The sequence below is a fragment of the Andrographis paniculata genome, unplaced genomic scaffold, assembly GCF_009805555.1.
Source record: "Andrographis paniculata isolate CXL003 unplaced genomic scaffold, ASM980555v1 Contig72END, whole genome shotgun sequence".
Classification (NCBI taxonomy): Eukaryota; Viridiplantae; Streptophyta; class Magnoliopsida; order Lamiales; family Acanthaceae; genus Andrographis; species Andrographis paniculata.
Genome location: NW_026137609.1, coordinates 709,638 through 725,202, shown reverse-complemented (window position 1 = coordinate 725,202; position 15,565 = coordinate 709,638). Strand labels below are relative to the sequence as shown.

The 15,565-nt window shown below is 33.6% G+C and overlaps 4 protein-coding genes across 6 annotated transcripts; 1 reads left to right on the top strand and 3 right to left on the bottom strand.

Annotated features, from left to right (window-relative positions):
* The first annotated feature begins 61 nt into the window (after positions 1-61).
* Positions 62-2,705, top strand: LOC127265306 (endoglucanase 10). 2 transcript variants are annotated; one of them, XM_051295049.1, is made up of 6 exons: positions 62-476; positions 788-1,071; positions 1,148-1,585; positions 1,659-1,800; positions 1,886-2,052; positions 2,138-2,302. In XM_051295049.1, the coding sequence occupies exons 1-6, from the start codon at positions 263-265 to the stop codon at positions 2,162-2,164; spliced, it is 1,272 nt and encodes a 423-aa protein (XP_051151006.1). In that variant the 5' UTR covers positions 62-262; the 3' UTR covers positions 2,165-2,302. The 2 variants fall into 2 exon arrangements, with proteins under 2 accessions (XP_051151006.1, XP_051151005.1); XM_051295048.1 differs by having other exon boundaries at positions 66-476; positions 2,134-2,705.
* On the bottom strand, positions 2,655-4,638 carry LOC127265307 (cytokinin riboside 5'-monophosphate phosphoribohydrolase LOG1-like). Its single transcript, XM_051295050.1, has 7 exons — positions 4,291-4,638; positions 3,840-3,937; positions 3,704-3,734; positions 3,488-3,587; positions 3,327-3,397; positions 3,077-3,220; positions 2,655-2,994 (listed from the first exon to the last, which is right to left on the bottom strand). Exons 1-7 carry the CDS (start codon positions 4,417-4,419, stop codon positions 2,890-2,892), a joined length of 678 nt encoding a protein of 225 aa, XP_051151007.1. The 5' UTR covers positions 4,420-4,638; the 3' UTR covers positions 2,655-2,889.
* A 4,775-nt stretch (positions 4,639-9,413) lies between these two features.
* Positions 9,414-10,917, bottom strand: LOC127265280 (uncharacterized). The gene is made up of 2 exons (XM_051295014.1): positions 10,460-10,917; positions 9,414-9,719 (listed from the first exon to the last, which is right to left on the bottom strand). The coding sequence occupies exons 1-2, from the start codon at positions 10,886-10,888 to the stop codon at positions 9,690-9,692; spliced, it is 459 nt and encodes a 152-aa protein (XP_051150971.1). The 5' UTR covers positions 10,889-10,917; the 3' UTR covers positions 9,414-9,689.
* A 1,360-nt stretch (positions 10,918-12,277) lies between these two features.
* Positions 12,278-15,137, bottom strand: LOC127265321 (pentatricopeptide repeat-containing protein At5g64320, mitochondrial). 2 transcript variants are annotated; one of them, XM_051295074.1, is made up of 3 exons: positions 14,897-15,134; positions 14,680-14,766; positions 12,278-14,053 (listed from the first exon to the last, which is right to left on the bottom strand). In XM_051295074.1, the coding sequence occupies exon 3, from the start codon at positions 14,032-14,034 to the stop codon at positions 12,511-12,513; it is 1,524 nt and encodes a 507-aa protein (XP_051151031.1). In that variant the 5' UTR covers positions 14,035-14,053; positions 14,680-14,766; positions 14,897-15,134; the 3' UTR covers positions 12,278-12,510. The 2 variants fall into 2 exon arrangements, with proteins under 2 accessions (XP_051151031.1, XP_051151030.1); XM_051295073.1 differs by having other exon boundaries at positions 12,278-14,766; positions 14,897-15,137.
* Positions 15,138-15,565: the final 428 nt, after the last annotated feature.

Genomic DNA, 15,565 nt, shown 5'->3' with positions numbered 1-15,565 from the left:
GAGAGCATGAATATTGAATCAAGCAAGGTATACATTCCAGCCATTTTTTAACAACTGTCGGTGACGACTGGCGACAGCTTTTTACCATTTCTCTAAACCCCACTTTTGTCACATTTCGCCTAAACCCTCCCCAAAGATGCCATTGTTAATTACACCTTAAATCTCGACTCGAACAAACCCCTCTCCCCAAAATTAGGTCAATCTAATTTCTTACCATTTGGGGACATCGTCGTGTCGTAGATCGACCCACAGATCGAACACGATGGAGGAGAAGGGGAGATCGAGTGGATGGTGTGGGTGGTTCTTGGTGCTCATAGTTTTGGCTGCAATTGGGCTCGGAATCTTCTATGCCGTAAAGCAGAAACAGCACAAATCCGGCGGCGGCGCCGCCCCTGTTCCCGGCCCTCCCGGCGCCGTCGACAAGAAATACGCCGATGCCCTCAAAATTGCAATGCAGTTTTTCGACATCCAAAAATGTACATTTACCTCTTCCCTTTGTTAGATTTCTCTTTAGATCTGTGTATAATAATTGATCACTTTTGTCTTATAATTTTACCCTTATTGATTATACTGCCTGAGCCCTGTTCTGTAGCGACGTTAATTTTATTTGTTGTGAAAGCATGTTGTAAGGAAACTATTTAAGCTTCAAATGGAAGTATGTGTTGTATAAATATTTATAAACATAGGTTGGATTTGATATTTTTGAAGGGATTAAATCCTATCAATCCCAAAAAAGAACCGAACCTAAATTAGGAGGTAATGAAGTTATTGTCAATGATTATTACAGCTGGTAAGCTGGAGAATAATCGAATCCCGTGGCGAGGGGATTCCGCGACGAAGGATGGAAACGCAGCTCAATTAGATCTTTCCAAGGGAATGTACGACGCCGGCGATCACATGAAGTTCGGATTCCCAATGGCGTTTACAGCAACAGTCCTGTCGTGGACAATACTCGAGTATGGCGATCAAATGAAGGTTGTAAATCAATTGGAACCTGCTCAAGACAACCTTAAATGGATTACAGACTACCTCGTGAAGGCGCATCCCTCCGATAATGTTCTCTACATTCAGGTCCCAGTCAACACCTCTGCGCTTTCTCATTACATTGTTATCCCCTGCTGTCTAACTGCTGTTCTTTGTCGAACAGGTTGGAAGCCCGGAAGTGGACCACGCGTGTTGGGACAGACCGGAGGATATGTCCGAGGGAAGACCGCTGACACAAGTGAATTCCTCGGCGCCTGGATCCGATGTTGCTGGCGAGACAGCAGCCGCTCTTGCATCAGCATCTCTGGTTTTCCGGACATCAGATTCTGCGTACTCGGATTCCCTATTAAAGCATGCTAAACAGCTGTTTAAATTCGCTGACGCGTATCGAAATTCTTACAGCGTCACCGTTCCTGAAGTGCAAAATTTCTATAACTCCACCGGCTTCGGCGACGAGCTTTTGTGGGCTGCCAGCTGGCTGTACCACGCGACGGGAGACAAAGCGTATTTCGAATACGTAACCGGGAAAAATGGCGACGATTTTGCGAATTGGGGAAGCCCGACTTGGTTTAGCTGGGATAATAAGCTCGCCGGAGCTCAGGTAATGTCGTAGCAAACTTTGTCGACATTTTCCAAGCCACCGAAAAGTTTACCGGAATTTTTTTTTTCTGCAGGTTCTGCTGTCAAGAGTTAGTTTTTTTGGGGCGAAACCCATCTCGACTTCCAATGTACTTCGGAAGTATAGAAGTTCGGCGGAGGCCGTAATGTGTGGTCTCTTACCAAAATCTCCGACAGCCACGACGAGCAGAACTGACAGTAATCTTCTTCCCGATTTGATAGTTCAATGTCCTTTCCTTACAAGGAAGTATGTCTGAAATCGATGGATGTTGTGTGTGTGCAGATGGTTTGATCTATATAAGTGAATGGAATTCGTTGCAACATCCCGTGGCGTCGGCGTTTTTGGCAGCGATTTACAGCGATTACATGCTGACATCTCGAACTGCGACGATATCGTGCGACGGGCGTAATTTTAGGCCTTCGGATCTCCGGAAGTTCGCGACTTCACAGGTACATTAACCTTAAGATATGTCTTGATATTTCTGGATGTAGATCGAGTCTAATGTCAAATTGTTTTCGGACATGCTCTAGGCAGACTATGTTTTGGGCGATAATCCTATGAAACTGAGTTACCTCGTTGGGTATGGTAATAAATACCCGCAGTTCGTTCATCACCGAGGAGCGTCGATTCCTGCCGATGCAACAACAGGGTGCAAAGACGGATTCAAATGGCTCGAATCAGATCAGCCGAATCCCAATATAGCTACGGGAGCGCTCGTCGGAGGGCCATTTCTCAACGAATCGTTTGTTGATTCGCGAAACAATTCTATGCAAACGGAACCGAGCACGTATAATAGCGCGCTTATCGTCGGGCTGCTTTCGAGCCTCGTCACGACATCATCGGTGGTACAATCTTTCACTTAGTACTATTATTATTTCGATTGATCATTCGACGAAACCATTGAGTGTATGTGTATGTATATGTGTATGTCTATGCCTTATTGTTTGGCTGTAAATTTTGGAAACTGTTTTGAATTACTTAGAGAAAGGGATCCGCCATTGATGAATGCGGGAAGGTCTTGTACTAAAAGATAGAACAGTAGTCGTGTATGTTGTTTTCTTGGATAATTAAGGTTGAAAAAACAATAGGAATAACTTACATATGCTTACAAGAACTCATGTTTTAATTACAGTATAAGAAGAAGAAGAGCCAATCCTATGAAAATTAGTAGGAATTAAGGTCTGTATGTACGTATTTGGTTAAACTGAGGGCAATCCATGTAGTATTTACTTTTTGGGGAGTTTTGACTTTTGGGGACTTGACTCTTGAGAGAGGAGATGTCAAAGTCAACGGGCAATGTCAATGTCTGATCTCGTGTTTGTGTAACCAAGCTGTTGCTCCATCTCCCAACTCAGGGTGGATGCGACGCCATTATGTCTGGGAACGTAATCCTTAAAATTGGAGATTTAATAAATAAATAAATAAATAAATAAAATTCAAGAAAATTCGATGAAATGGTGTAGTGTTGCCTACCTCAAGCTTGGACATGAGTTCATGGGCAGTTTGGGCAGAGACAACAATGTGGCGGGCAGCAGGTGTAATGAAGCCCTCATCCACAGCCTTGTCTATGAAACACAGCAATGAGTTGTAGTAACCATCAACATTCAGTAATCCCACCTGCAAATCAAACCAAATCAACAAAATCGCCACTTCTATATATATATATATATATACACACAATATATTGAATCTTGAAAATCTGAAGATATATATATATATATACAGGTTTGTCATGGATTCCAAGCTGTGCCCAAGTGATGACCTCTAACAGCTCCTCCAATGTTCCATATCCACCTGTACTCACACCCCTAATATTTCATTATACACATATAGAGAGAGAGAGAGAGAGAGAAAGAGTAAGAGAGAGAGAGAGGTTGTTATTACCAGGCAGGGCTATGAAGGCATCAGCATGTCTAGCCATTTCAGCCTTCCTTTGATGCATATCTGAAACTGCCTTCACTTCTCCCACAGGCTCCCCAATTATCTGAAAATCACGTTCACTTTCACTTTCACTTTCTATAATAATAATTTATTTTTAAAAATAAAAATAAAAAATCATCCTAAACAATATGCAAAATTAGATGATGTTAGATACACTACCTCTTTGGGCATAAGGGTTGTCGGAATCACTCTGCAAGAAATATATATTATTAATTCATCCACCACAACAATCATTGATATATTGATTGTGTGTGTGTATATATATATATGTATGTATGTATGTATTGTTTTCTACCCTAAGACGTGGCGGCCGCCATTGAAGACAGCTTTGGAGATCAAGCCCATCAATCCAATGCTCCCTCCACCGTACACCAAGTCGATGTTCCTCTCCACCTGTCATTTTTTAAATATTTCTGTCAACGTCTAATGTCTGGCCATTAACAAGCAAATTAATCAATAAGCAGCACTGTTTGGATCAATTAATAACACTTTATTCTTGCAAATTAATTGTATTACACATTTCACGTTAATCTTGCCCTCCCAAACACCAACCTATCTTCCAGCCCCCAAAATTATCCATAATTTCTAATTACATCCTTAATCAGAAGCTCCTGCTGCTCTTCCCCAAATTCTGTGATTAGACAACATCAATCACACACAAATTCCATTTCTTCGTCTCTCTCTCAGTCTCTCTCTCTCTCGATATATATATATATGTATGTATTATAGAGATTATTATTAATTACCAGTTGTGTTCCGAGCTGGATTGCTGCAATTTGGTAACTGGAGTTCTTGCCAGGGCTGCTGCCACAGAAGACACATATCCTCTTGAATCTTGAAGATGGGTTTGGGAGCTGTTGCACACTATCTTCCATTACTACAAAATAAACCTCGTACTCAACCTTTTCTGTTTTTTTTTTTTCCCTGGGCTTTTGATGTCTTAAACAAGAGATGTCTGAATTTTCTTGTTCTCCCTCACCCTACCTGAGCACTGATTTTTTTGTGGGAGAAATCAGAAAAAAATAGGAAAAAGGTTGTTGGAATTTAGAAATTGCAGAGAGAAGGTGAGAAAATGGGTAGAAAAGAATGAGCAGAATTGCACCCTGGCAAGTAACTTGTCTCCTATAAATACACAAAACGTGAATAGCCATCCACTCAGAACTCCACACGTGGCACCAGATGCCTCTTTAATACTTTCACTCCCAAATATTCTATAATATGTTTACAATATTTTTAAAACAAAAAACAATTAAATATATTAATTTCTAATATATATTTTATCTTTATCATATCACTCAAATAAATATACAATTTTTTTGTCAAAAATAAATATTGCATTATATTTAAATCAAATAAAGTATTTTTATTTTTTTTAAAAAAATATTTTTTTTTTCTATATTTTGATTTTTTTTTAATTTTCAGACGGTGTCCCTTTCAATCTAAAGTAGAAGCAGTGTGCTGTGTAGGGTTGGATGGTGTGCCCTAATTAGTCATATTTGTTTTCTTTTATGACTGTTCCTTCTTTGGTTCGTATGACAGAAGAATTTTTTTTTGGTGATTATATTTATTTATTTAAATAGATTTTAATGGCATTTAGGAAATTAGAGAATTATTGGAAAGATGATGATGAGACAGAGATATGTCGAAGACAAATGTTATGGGCCATAGCGATATCGTGGGATAATGGCCGCCGTACAGCTGCGACACGTGCGCCGACTGACCGGAGGCCACACCTCCGGCCGGCGTCCTACACCACCACACACTTGTCGCCTCTGCCACCAATAATTTTATATATTTTTAATTTATATTTATTTGGACCATGCCCATATGCCATGATGTTAAAATATTTGTACGATGAATTTAATTTGTTAATTAATTAATTAATTTAGAAATAATTAAATAATATAATTCTAAATTTTTATAGTTAAATAGTATAATTAAATTGCTCACTGTTATATATATATATATATTTTTTAGACATATAGTTGATTCAAGAGGTCGATGGCCTCGTTTCTACTTAGACTATAGTATATCAACAATTTAAGTAGAGAGTAAACGAACATTAATTTACTAAGCCAAATGAAGTATAATCTTCATTACTATCTCTGTGAAGAGGTCTGTTTTTTTACAATTTAAATTAAAATAAACACTATTTATTTGACACTATTTTTAATACAAATACGTATAATCTTTTTTTTTTTATATAAAATATAACATTAAAATATTATTTAAACAAAAATTTAAATCAATATCTCATTTCAAATCATAACCAAACAAACCTAAAGTATTTTAATATTAATATATAGTATAAGTCAAGATAAAAGACAAAAATACTCTATTAATATTATATAATATACAAAAATAATAATATTTATATATATATATTATAAATTGTAAAAATACTTTTAATATTAGATAGATAGTACAATCATTACTACTCCTTCCGTCCCATTAATAAGTATCCAATTACTTTTTATATTATATTGAGATATAGTATGAATAAAATTGAAATGACTAAAATAATCTTGTTAGTACGTGTGATATAAAGGTAATGACATTTGTGTAATATATTGTAAGTTGTAAAGGTATTTGTAATGTTAGGCAGATAGTACAGTTACTAAAAAAAAGAAATTGATACTTTGCTATGGGATGGACTAAAATGGAAAAATAGATACTTTGTTACGAGACCGACGGAGTATATCATATTATTACTCTATAAATATTATAAGATGAATACTTCGGTTGTAAGGATGAAAATAAAATAAAAATTTGGTTTTTTTGTAATTTTAAACTAATATCAATATTATTTATCTTTCATAATTTTAATAAAAAAATATATTATTTTATTCATCAAGTATTATATTGAAATATATTTAAATAAAAATTTAATTTCAAATTATTTTAAATCACAATTAAATAAACCGAATAATGTATTAAGGGATACATGATGGTGAATTGATTTGACTAATATTAATATACTCTCCCGTCCCGCGACCCTATTTCTTTTTTGGTACAGTTTTACAAAAATGATCTTTTTTTATTTTTGTAAATTTATCAATTTTAAACATACTTAACAAATATAAATTAATTTAATTAAATTTTTAACATCTTACGCATAGAAACCACTCAAAACCCTTTTATTTCTATCTAACAAATATTTTTTTTATTCATTTGTATTATATAAAATTTTATTGTCTACATAATGATATTCATATTGCATATATTTATTGAGATATAATTCTAAAAATATTTAAAATATCAACAATATTACACATATAAAAAATAATAAATTATTATATTAACTTATTATTAATAACTTAATAACTTACATTATCTAAGATACCGTGTTTCTAACAAAATGCGAGACGGAAGAAGTATTTTTTTTTAGTCTCAACTCAAAGTTTATTTTTATTATTATTTTCTTTCACCCAAAAGTATTATTTTCATAATATAGTAAAAACATTTTATATACAAATATGAAAATATCATAATTTTTACACAAATTATAAAAATATCTTGATTTATTTGTATTTTATATGAGCAAGAATATCAAATTATTTTCCAAATTTTTATTTAAGAAAATATAAACACCCTTCTACATGGAATGGACGAAGTATATATATATAATTGGGGTGTTGAATTCAATGCTTCTTATCCAATCAATCAATCAATCAATGGATATAATTTATATATTTATTAAAAGTTGAATTGGCTTTTTACCCTCTCAACTCAAACAGCCATAATGCAAGTGGTGGCCCTTGTCATGGACCTACATTACATACACCTATAACGAAATATATTACTATTATTATTATTAAGTTTTTATTAAATATAAGGTTTTGAAGTAGGAGTATCATGCTAGAATATTCATTATTATTATTATTATTATTATTATACGCCTCTTTAGTTGCGTGTCACTATGAAGAGTAGTACTCTTTTCGTCCTATTTCTTATATCTACTTTTTTATTTGTATTTGTTCCACTTATTTTGTTAATTTTTTTAAAAAAATAATTATACATTTTAATTTTATTTAAAAAATTTAATTTATAATTTTTTAATTTTAATTATACTAATAAGTTATTTTAATCTTAATTTATAATTATTTTTATTATACGATAATTATTTTCACTAATATATTTTTAATTATTTACTAATTACAGTAAAGCGGACAAAATATCCGGGATGAAAGAAGTATAATATATTTAATACGATCCTGCAAAAGCAAAGAATTAATTCAAAATAAACGCTACAAACTTAAAATAGTTAAGATAATATAATTTTTTCCAAAATAATTATGACAAATTATTAAGTTAATAACAATGGCATGAAAATGCCTTTACTACATTACTGGTGAGTATGGGCATTTTCTTAAAAGAAATAAATAAATTAAATTCTCACAATTGAGAATGTCTGCTGCTTCTAATCAATGCTAATTCAATAAAAGTAGAGTAGTCCCACTATTATTATTATTATTATTATTATTATTTTATTTATTATTTTTTGTAATAACGTGAGAACTACAGTCGCTACCAAAAAATGCGCACATAATTCCCCGGCCGAATTATTATTATTATTATTATTATTATTATTATTATTATTATTATTATTATTATTATTATTTGGTGTGGTAATTAATTAATTAATTAATTATATCAACATCAAATAGTCAAAAGTATATGTCTGCGCGAGAACACAAGGTTCTGATGCGCCACCGCATGCACTCACAAACATATGTATAATTAATTGTTTCCATCAATTAAATATTAGGGCAATATAGATATAAGGCTAAGCCTATTATTGGCAAATTAAATTAAATTAATTGCAGTTCTTATCTAAGTAATCACTACAAAGTAAATAAATAAATTGCGGGTGAAAGAATTTCCTTGCATGCTGCTATAATAAAAACGAATTGATGTGAAAGCCAATATTAATTTGCCGACAGCGTCTTTACTACTATAGTAGTTTTAGTTTTTTATTTATTGACATTATATTTTTTATTTCAACTATTTTTTTTTTTAAAAAAAAATGAAACATACTTTTAATATTTTAATTCTATATATATTTAATTTAAAAAGTATTTATCTATACAATAATTTACGCTAATTACACATAAATAAATCTATACTAAATAAAATTTTATTATTTATACAACGACATTAACGTAAATATATTTTATTAAAATATAAAATTTAAAATATTAAAAGTATTTTAAAATTTATTTTAAATTAATTACAACCAAGCATTTCATTCAACAATAAAATCCAACTTGCAACTAAATTTGCCATAAGTTGTCGAGATGATTATAAAATGATACGTAGTAGACAAGGAAGAGTTGATGACGCAAGCAAATACGTCATCTTATGTAAACTTCATATAAAATACATTGACCCTATAAATATCTAATATGGAAACAGATCCCAGATTTGAAAATAATAATATAAGACTTTATTTATACGTATATATATATATGATAAGTTTTAACATTATTTATTCAAAATAATTATATATATAATCACTTTAAATATATATTTCTATATATATGAAAAAAATCAAATCAAACCTCCAATTAAAAAATAAAATATAAAATCTCTAAACAGCTTATGTCTAAGCCTAAATTGCCTGTCGACATAATGAATCACGTGAGCTACGTCGTCCTCAACTATCAACTAATTAATAAATTTATATATTCATGCATCCCCATTTTCATAAATCGATCATTATATATAAAAAGAGTGACACCAAGAAGACAAGAAAACTATATATATATATATATATACTCAAAATATGATTTTATGTTTTTTAGTGATTAATTTGGTAACAATTGTGTTTGTGGCATGTGATGTGAGTGATAATATTCAACACTTAATAGATAAAAAGAGATTAGTTCTCCACTTAAATTATTTGGCTCAGGACAGTTACAGAAGCTGTTCATATTCAATAAATCAACAAACTGGTAAAAAGAAAGCATGTAATAAGGAATAGTAAATAGGTAGCACTGGAAAAGACTCCATTTTTATGTCATTGCAGATCCTAACATCCTACAAATAAGATGCAAATTAACACAAGTATGGAGCTCTTACATGTTAGAAAGAACCTGCGACCAAACGAACGCGCCATGAAATTCAAGAAATGCACCTGTGAAATTCACTGTGGCTTTTCCTCTGCTTTCCGGGGCTGCAGGAAAACACAAAGCAACGGATAAAGTAGTCGAGAAATGGAGCGCCGTGATATGATATCATAAATACTTCACATGTATCGAACCCCAATCACATTATTTCGATATCTATCAAAGAATTGAAGGCTCTAGATATTGGGACAATTCAATTACAATACATGATATGTAATTGAGCCAAACAAAAGTTTAATTACATAGCAAAAATAGCCCCGGTCATCCAAATACAAAAGGGAGTCGGAAATCTAAATTTGATAAGGCAAACAAGTTAATTCGAAAGATTCATCAAACGTTTTTAGAACTCCAAGATCAACGATCATCGGTTCTAACTTCGCAACATATGGCCAAGGTAATTGATATTCAATACTTTCCAGAACAAGATATCTATTGATCATAGTTGTTATCATAAGGCACAATCTATGGATACATAACAAGGATCATATTTTAACTGTTAAGAACATAATTGCTAAGAAACATAGCATTCGACTCTTATGATGACCATAAGAAATTAAAAGAGTAAAATGGGGATTCATATTAGTTCATAAGCACAGCTTGATGGAAATCAATAAGAGGATTCTCCAGGAATCGAAGTATGGAATGTTCTAGAAGCAATCTCGCGGACACAAAAGGCACTCAACATGTTCGACGAATTGCCCCAAAAAGAAAAAACTCAAATTGACTAAAGAGATTTCGATCAATCACATCACAATACGAAAAAAACCAAAATTAAGGAAGGCGTTACCTTGATTCCAGTAAATGGCTGCCGCAGTTCTTCTTCGGGGATGTTGACGGGCCACTTCTCACCAGCTTCGCGGAACATTTGTTCAGTCTCGAGACTCTGACCCTTCTGAAGAATTAATTGGCGGATATGCTGGGCCGCAGTGGAGGTCGCGTCGAAACTCTCCTCGACGCCATTGACGAACGTGACGGTGATCTTGGGCGGGAAATCGTCGGTGCGGCGCTTGACTTGAATCTGGCAGCTAGGGTTTGATTCCTTGGCCTTGCGCGCATTGCACTGCGCCAGGAACTCCATACACGACGCTAATCGCGGGTCCAGTGCGTTGAATTCGATCCTCACCTTCGACAGGAACTTCAACATCCTTACTCTTTCTGCATCAAACGCTAAGTTTTCACAAAATCCAGTTTTGTAAATGAGGGCTTTTAAGACCATCTGCAACCCGGCGCATAAAAAAAAAAATAATAGATATATTGAGTATCTCCGGAAGATTAATTGCCATGTGTTTCAATTTGGGACACAATATGACAATTATATATATATATATATATATATATGATATATATTGTACTTTCTCTCTTCAAAATTATAATCTTATTTGAATTAGGCATGAAATATAACGAATATTACTCCCTCCGTCCCGTAATTTGTCCATATTTTTTATTTTCGTCCATCCACGTAACTTATCCTTACTATATTTGGAAATATAATTATGTATTTTAATAGCATTTAAAATTTTAAATTTTATAATTTTTTAAATTTTAATTAAACTATTTATTTATCTTAATATTAATCTATAATTATTTTTACTAAATAATAATTATTTTTACTAATATATCTACAGTCCCATATTTTCTGGGACGGAGGAAGTAATATATATTGATAATCTGTAAAAAGTACGGAGTAAAAGACTTTATTACCATTGTGAATGCATTAGTATAAAAAGTAGTGACATTTGTGTAATAAACGAAAATATAGGAATAATTTTATGGTGATACGAGTATTTATGAAAATGAGACTATTGTTTTGGGACGAACGAAAATAGTAAATAAGACTATTATATTGGGACGAATGGAGTATATGTTTTGTTTTTTTGTAATTTATATTGAATTTAGTGTTATATTTAAATTTTGTAATATTTTTATAATTCATAATATTTTGTATTCTGCAAAATGATACCAATATTGAATATATTTTATTAATTTAAATTTTAAAATATATAAATACAAATATTATATAATTCTATTGAACAAATAATATTAATAAATTTAATTTAATTTATTAAATAAAAATATAATTATAATTTTAAAGCAATTAAATAATATAAATTATATTAAACAATAAATATATTTAGTTTATTATTAATTATACATACATAATTAATAATAAGATATTAAAAATAATTAATAAAAAATTAAAACTATAATTATACATACATAAATAATTACTACTAAAAAATAAAATTATAATTAAAAAATAATATATATATATATAATATAAAAATAAAAATTTATTAAAAATTAGGATGAGTTTCTTGAATGTGTCGCGGGTAACAAAATGCAGATACCCAACTGTTGGGTATCTCCGTTGCGGATGGTCTAACTAGACTTGCCCAGGCGATTTCGAACCGCCGGTCCAATTCGCCCGGACCCGAACCTATAACGGTTCGATTTCGATTCCCATTTTAAAAATTTGTAACCTAATCATTTTAACCTCCACGCTCTGATCAAGATCAAATTCAAATGTCACAGAGGTAAGAGCATGACACAATCAAAATAATTTTAAAAATTGAAGTATGGAATTGAAATGGCATAAATCAGAGTATACCCAACTATGTATAAGAGAAGCCACTACAAACTACAGCATCACATTACAAATTTCCCAAAAGGAAGATGATCATAACCTTCATCCAGCCTAAAAGCAAACCATAGTTTCTTGCATAAAAGAACACTTGGCACCTTTCTTGCAATCCCTTTAAGATTGGAAAAACATACACATACATACATACATCCATAGTTTCTCTGGTTTGGATCTCTTGTAATAATTGATGCCCTTTGTCACCAAACTTCTTCAACTGTTACTTGGGATGCTGATTCGAATCCAGTAAATACTCTTCTTGCAAATCTTTTTCTAAGGTTCGATAATAGAATCTGCCATGTTACGGCATTGGGCGTAAATCCACCGGCTACTTCCCTATCAAGAAACGCAAATGCTTCCTCCGGAAAACCAGCTTTACAGTAAGAATCAATCAAGATGTTGTAAGTGATGGCATCTGGACGAACACCTTCGCTTTTCAATTTCTCGAACAAGTTATAACCCTCTTGGATCCTTCGCATCCGGCAGAGGCCATTAATAAGGTTGTTGTAAGCAGCAATGTCCGGTTTCAGCCCTCTGTAAACCATTTCTTTAAGAAACTCGAGCGCCTTCTGAATCTTACCAGCTCTGCATAAATGACTAATCAGTATATTGCAACAGAGGTTGTTGGCGTGGAGACCGTTGCTCATCATTTCTTCGTAAAGTCCCATTGCCTTTTCGACAGATCCGTCTTCACAGAGCGCTTTTATGAGGCTGGTGTAAGTGAACTCATCGAGAGGGCATCCTCTGAATAGCATGTCGTCTACGAGCCTGAACGCTTCTTGCATCGCCCTTTTCTTCAGGAACGCGTGAATCAGAGTGTTGTAGGTTACGGTATTCGCGATGACACCGTCGAGGAACATATCTCGATACATGTTCATAGCCTCGTCCATTTTTCCGATCTTTGTAAGCCCGTGTATCAACGAATTAAACGTGAATACGTCAGCTTTGCATCTTCGGCTTCTCATGGTGTGAAAAAGCTCGAAGGCTTTCTGAACTTGTTCATCCTTACAGAAAGCGGAGATCAGACAGTTATATCCTACCGTATTCAGCGAAAGACCTTTACGCCACATCTCATCTACGACGCCTTCGGCTTCTTGAATCCGACCTTTCTTACAGAACCCATCGATCAGAATGGTGTAGGTGATTATGTTTGGCTCACATCCCTTCATTGACAGCTCGTCGACCGCTTGACGAGCAGAGGATAACAGCCCTCTCTTACAAAGCCCACGGATAAGAATATTGTATGTATAAACATCCGGCTGGCAACCCATGCTATCGTTCAACACAGCTTTAGCTTCTTCGAATCGATTACTGGAAACGTAACCGTTTATCAAAGTGTTGAACAGGACAATGTTTGGGTTCGGCACTTTCGTCAGGAGCGCCCGAGCTTCGTCCACTTGGCCTGTTCTGCAAAGTCCTTGCATTAAAACTCCATAGCTTATAGCAACAGGGGTAAAACCTCGAACAATCATCCTATCGACAAGTTTGGCAGCCTCACGAACACGACCAACACGGCAAAGGCCGATTATGACATCGTTGAACGTATTTACATCAGGCGAACAGCCCATGAGAAACATCTCCTCCAACAGCTTCATAGCATCATTCACTCTATTAGCAACAGATAGCGCGTGTATAAGCGTCTGATAAACTATCGAATTCGGCACACACCCGTGCTTCGTCATGTCTCTGAGAAGGGAACATCCGGAATCGACCTCGTTCATCATACAAAGTGCGTGAATAACCCTACCAAAAGTAAACACAGTAGGAGATAGACCTTTGCTCAACATCTCATAAATAACATTCGTCGCAACTTTGGGACAATTGCCGCCTACTAGAACATCCAAGACAACATTGTAAGATTTAAACGTCGGTTCACAAGAAAAGATGCTCCTCATATCGAAAAGCAGCCTTGTCGCTTGTCCGGGCAAGCCGGCGTTTCCATAATGCCTCATAATCGTAATAAAGAGAGACTCTTTAAAAACTATCCCCTCGACTTTCATATCAAACAACAGTTTATCAACAATTTTAAACTCTTTCACAGCCCCGGCTTTATCAATAAGAGTATAGTACACATCAAAAGTATGGCGATAGCCAGGTTGGCTTCCAGCCCATTGAAACAACTCCATTGATGTAGGCACATCAAGTTGGAGCTGTAGCAATTTATTCAGCTGAAAAGGGGTTATTCTATTGAGCGATTTTCTGAGCTCTTCAAGGTCAAAAGGCTTGAGCAGACTCTCCCATTCATTCTGAGATTCTGCTCCATGGCTAATATCAGCATTACAGCGTATGGGAATCAGATTCGTCGAAGATGCATAAATTGAAAGATTGATCATCTTCGGCAGAGTATTTAACATATGGAAAATGCATACCCTATGTTGAGATCGTAGAAGCATAACACTAGTTTCAGGTCACATCCATAAAACCCTAGATTCGGAGGAAGCAGCAGACCGAATAGCCTGCCCAGAAGAAAAGAGATTTCAAATTCATAAAGTGGAATGGAAGATCCAACGGTCCGAAGAATTTATTGATTCGGTGATGAAACTGCGTCCGATTAATGAATAGAACCGATTTTATGAAACATTTTACCTGAAGACAACCTCCAACCGTAGCAACCACTTTTAATCGAAATTTCTGGCGGAAGGGTGGAGACGGAAGGCCGACGAGAATACGAAGAGCTTCTCAGCGGGATGAAGAAGAAGAACAAGGCGAAGAAAAAAGAAAAGAAAGAACCATACACTGCAGTAGAACTTGGGAAAGAGAAGGAGACGGAGTAGACAGAAGGGGGCGGGGGGCGCGGGCCGGGTATCTACGGTAGGCAGTAGGGTATATTTTTTCAGTATTTTTTTGACATTTAAGAAATACTCCTCCCACATTATTTTTTTTTATGTTTTTTTAATAATATTATAATTATATATTTTAATTATATTTATAATTTTATAATTTAATATTTTTTAACTTGAATTAAATTTTTAAATTTTAATCTATAATTTATTTTATTATGTAACAATTATTTTTATTATTATATTTTTAATTAGTTGTTAATTATATTTTTTTAATTTTCTCAATATTTTTTATTTTTCCATTTTAATTTATAAATTTAAATTTATTTTACTTATTTTATATAAATATAAAATTATTTTTATTTTATGTCACATTATTATTTCTTAAAAAAAAAAGTATAAAATTATCTTTATATACATTTTAGGTCCTCTCTCTTGTGACATCTCTCACAAATAATTATAACACTTTTCTCTC

Coding starts and splice junctions, on each gene's coding strand:
- LOC127265321 (XM_051295073.1), bottom strand. CDS start 14,703: ATGCTTCTACGATCTCAACATAGGGTATGCATTTTCCATATGTTAAAT.
- LOC127265307 (XM_051295050.1), bottom strand. CDS start 4,419: ATGGAAGATAGTGTGCAACAGCTCCCAAACCCATCTTCAAGATTCAAG. Junction 3,398..3,487: donor TGCCTTCATAGCCCTGCCTG/GTAATAACAACC, acceptor GTGTGAGTACAG/GTGGATATGGAACATTGGAG. Junction 2,995..3,076: donor AACTCATGTCCAAGCTTGAG/GTAGGCAACACT, acceptor TCCAATTTTAAG/GATTACGTTCCCAGACATAA.
- LOC127265306 (XM_051295048.1), top strand. CDS start 263: ATGGAGGAGAAGGGGAGATCGAGTGGATGGTGTGGGTGGTTCTTGGTG. Junction 1,586..1,658: donor ATAAGCTCGCCGGAGCTCAG/GTAATGTCGTAG, acceptor TTTTTTCTGCAG/GTTCTGCTGTCAAGAGTTAG. Junction 2,053..2,133: donor GGAAGTTCGCGACTTCACAG/GTACATTAACCT, acceptor GACATGCTCTAG/GCAGACTATGTTTTGGGCGA.
- LOC127265280 (XM_051295014.1), bottom strand. CDS start 10,888: ATGGTCTTAAAAGCCCTCATTTACAAAACTGGATTTTGTGAAAACTTA. Junction 9,720..10,459: donor AGCCATTTACTGGAATCAAG/GTAACGCCTTCC, acceptor GTTTTCCTGCAG/CCCCGGAAAGCAGAGGAAAA.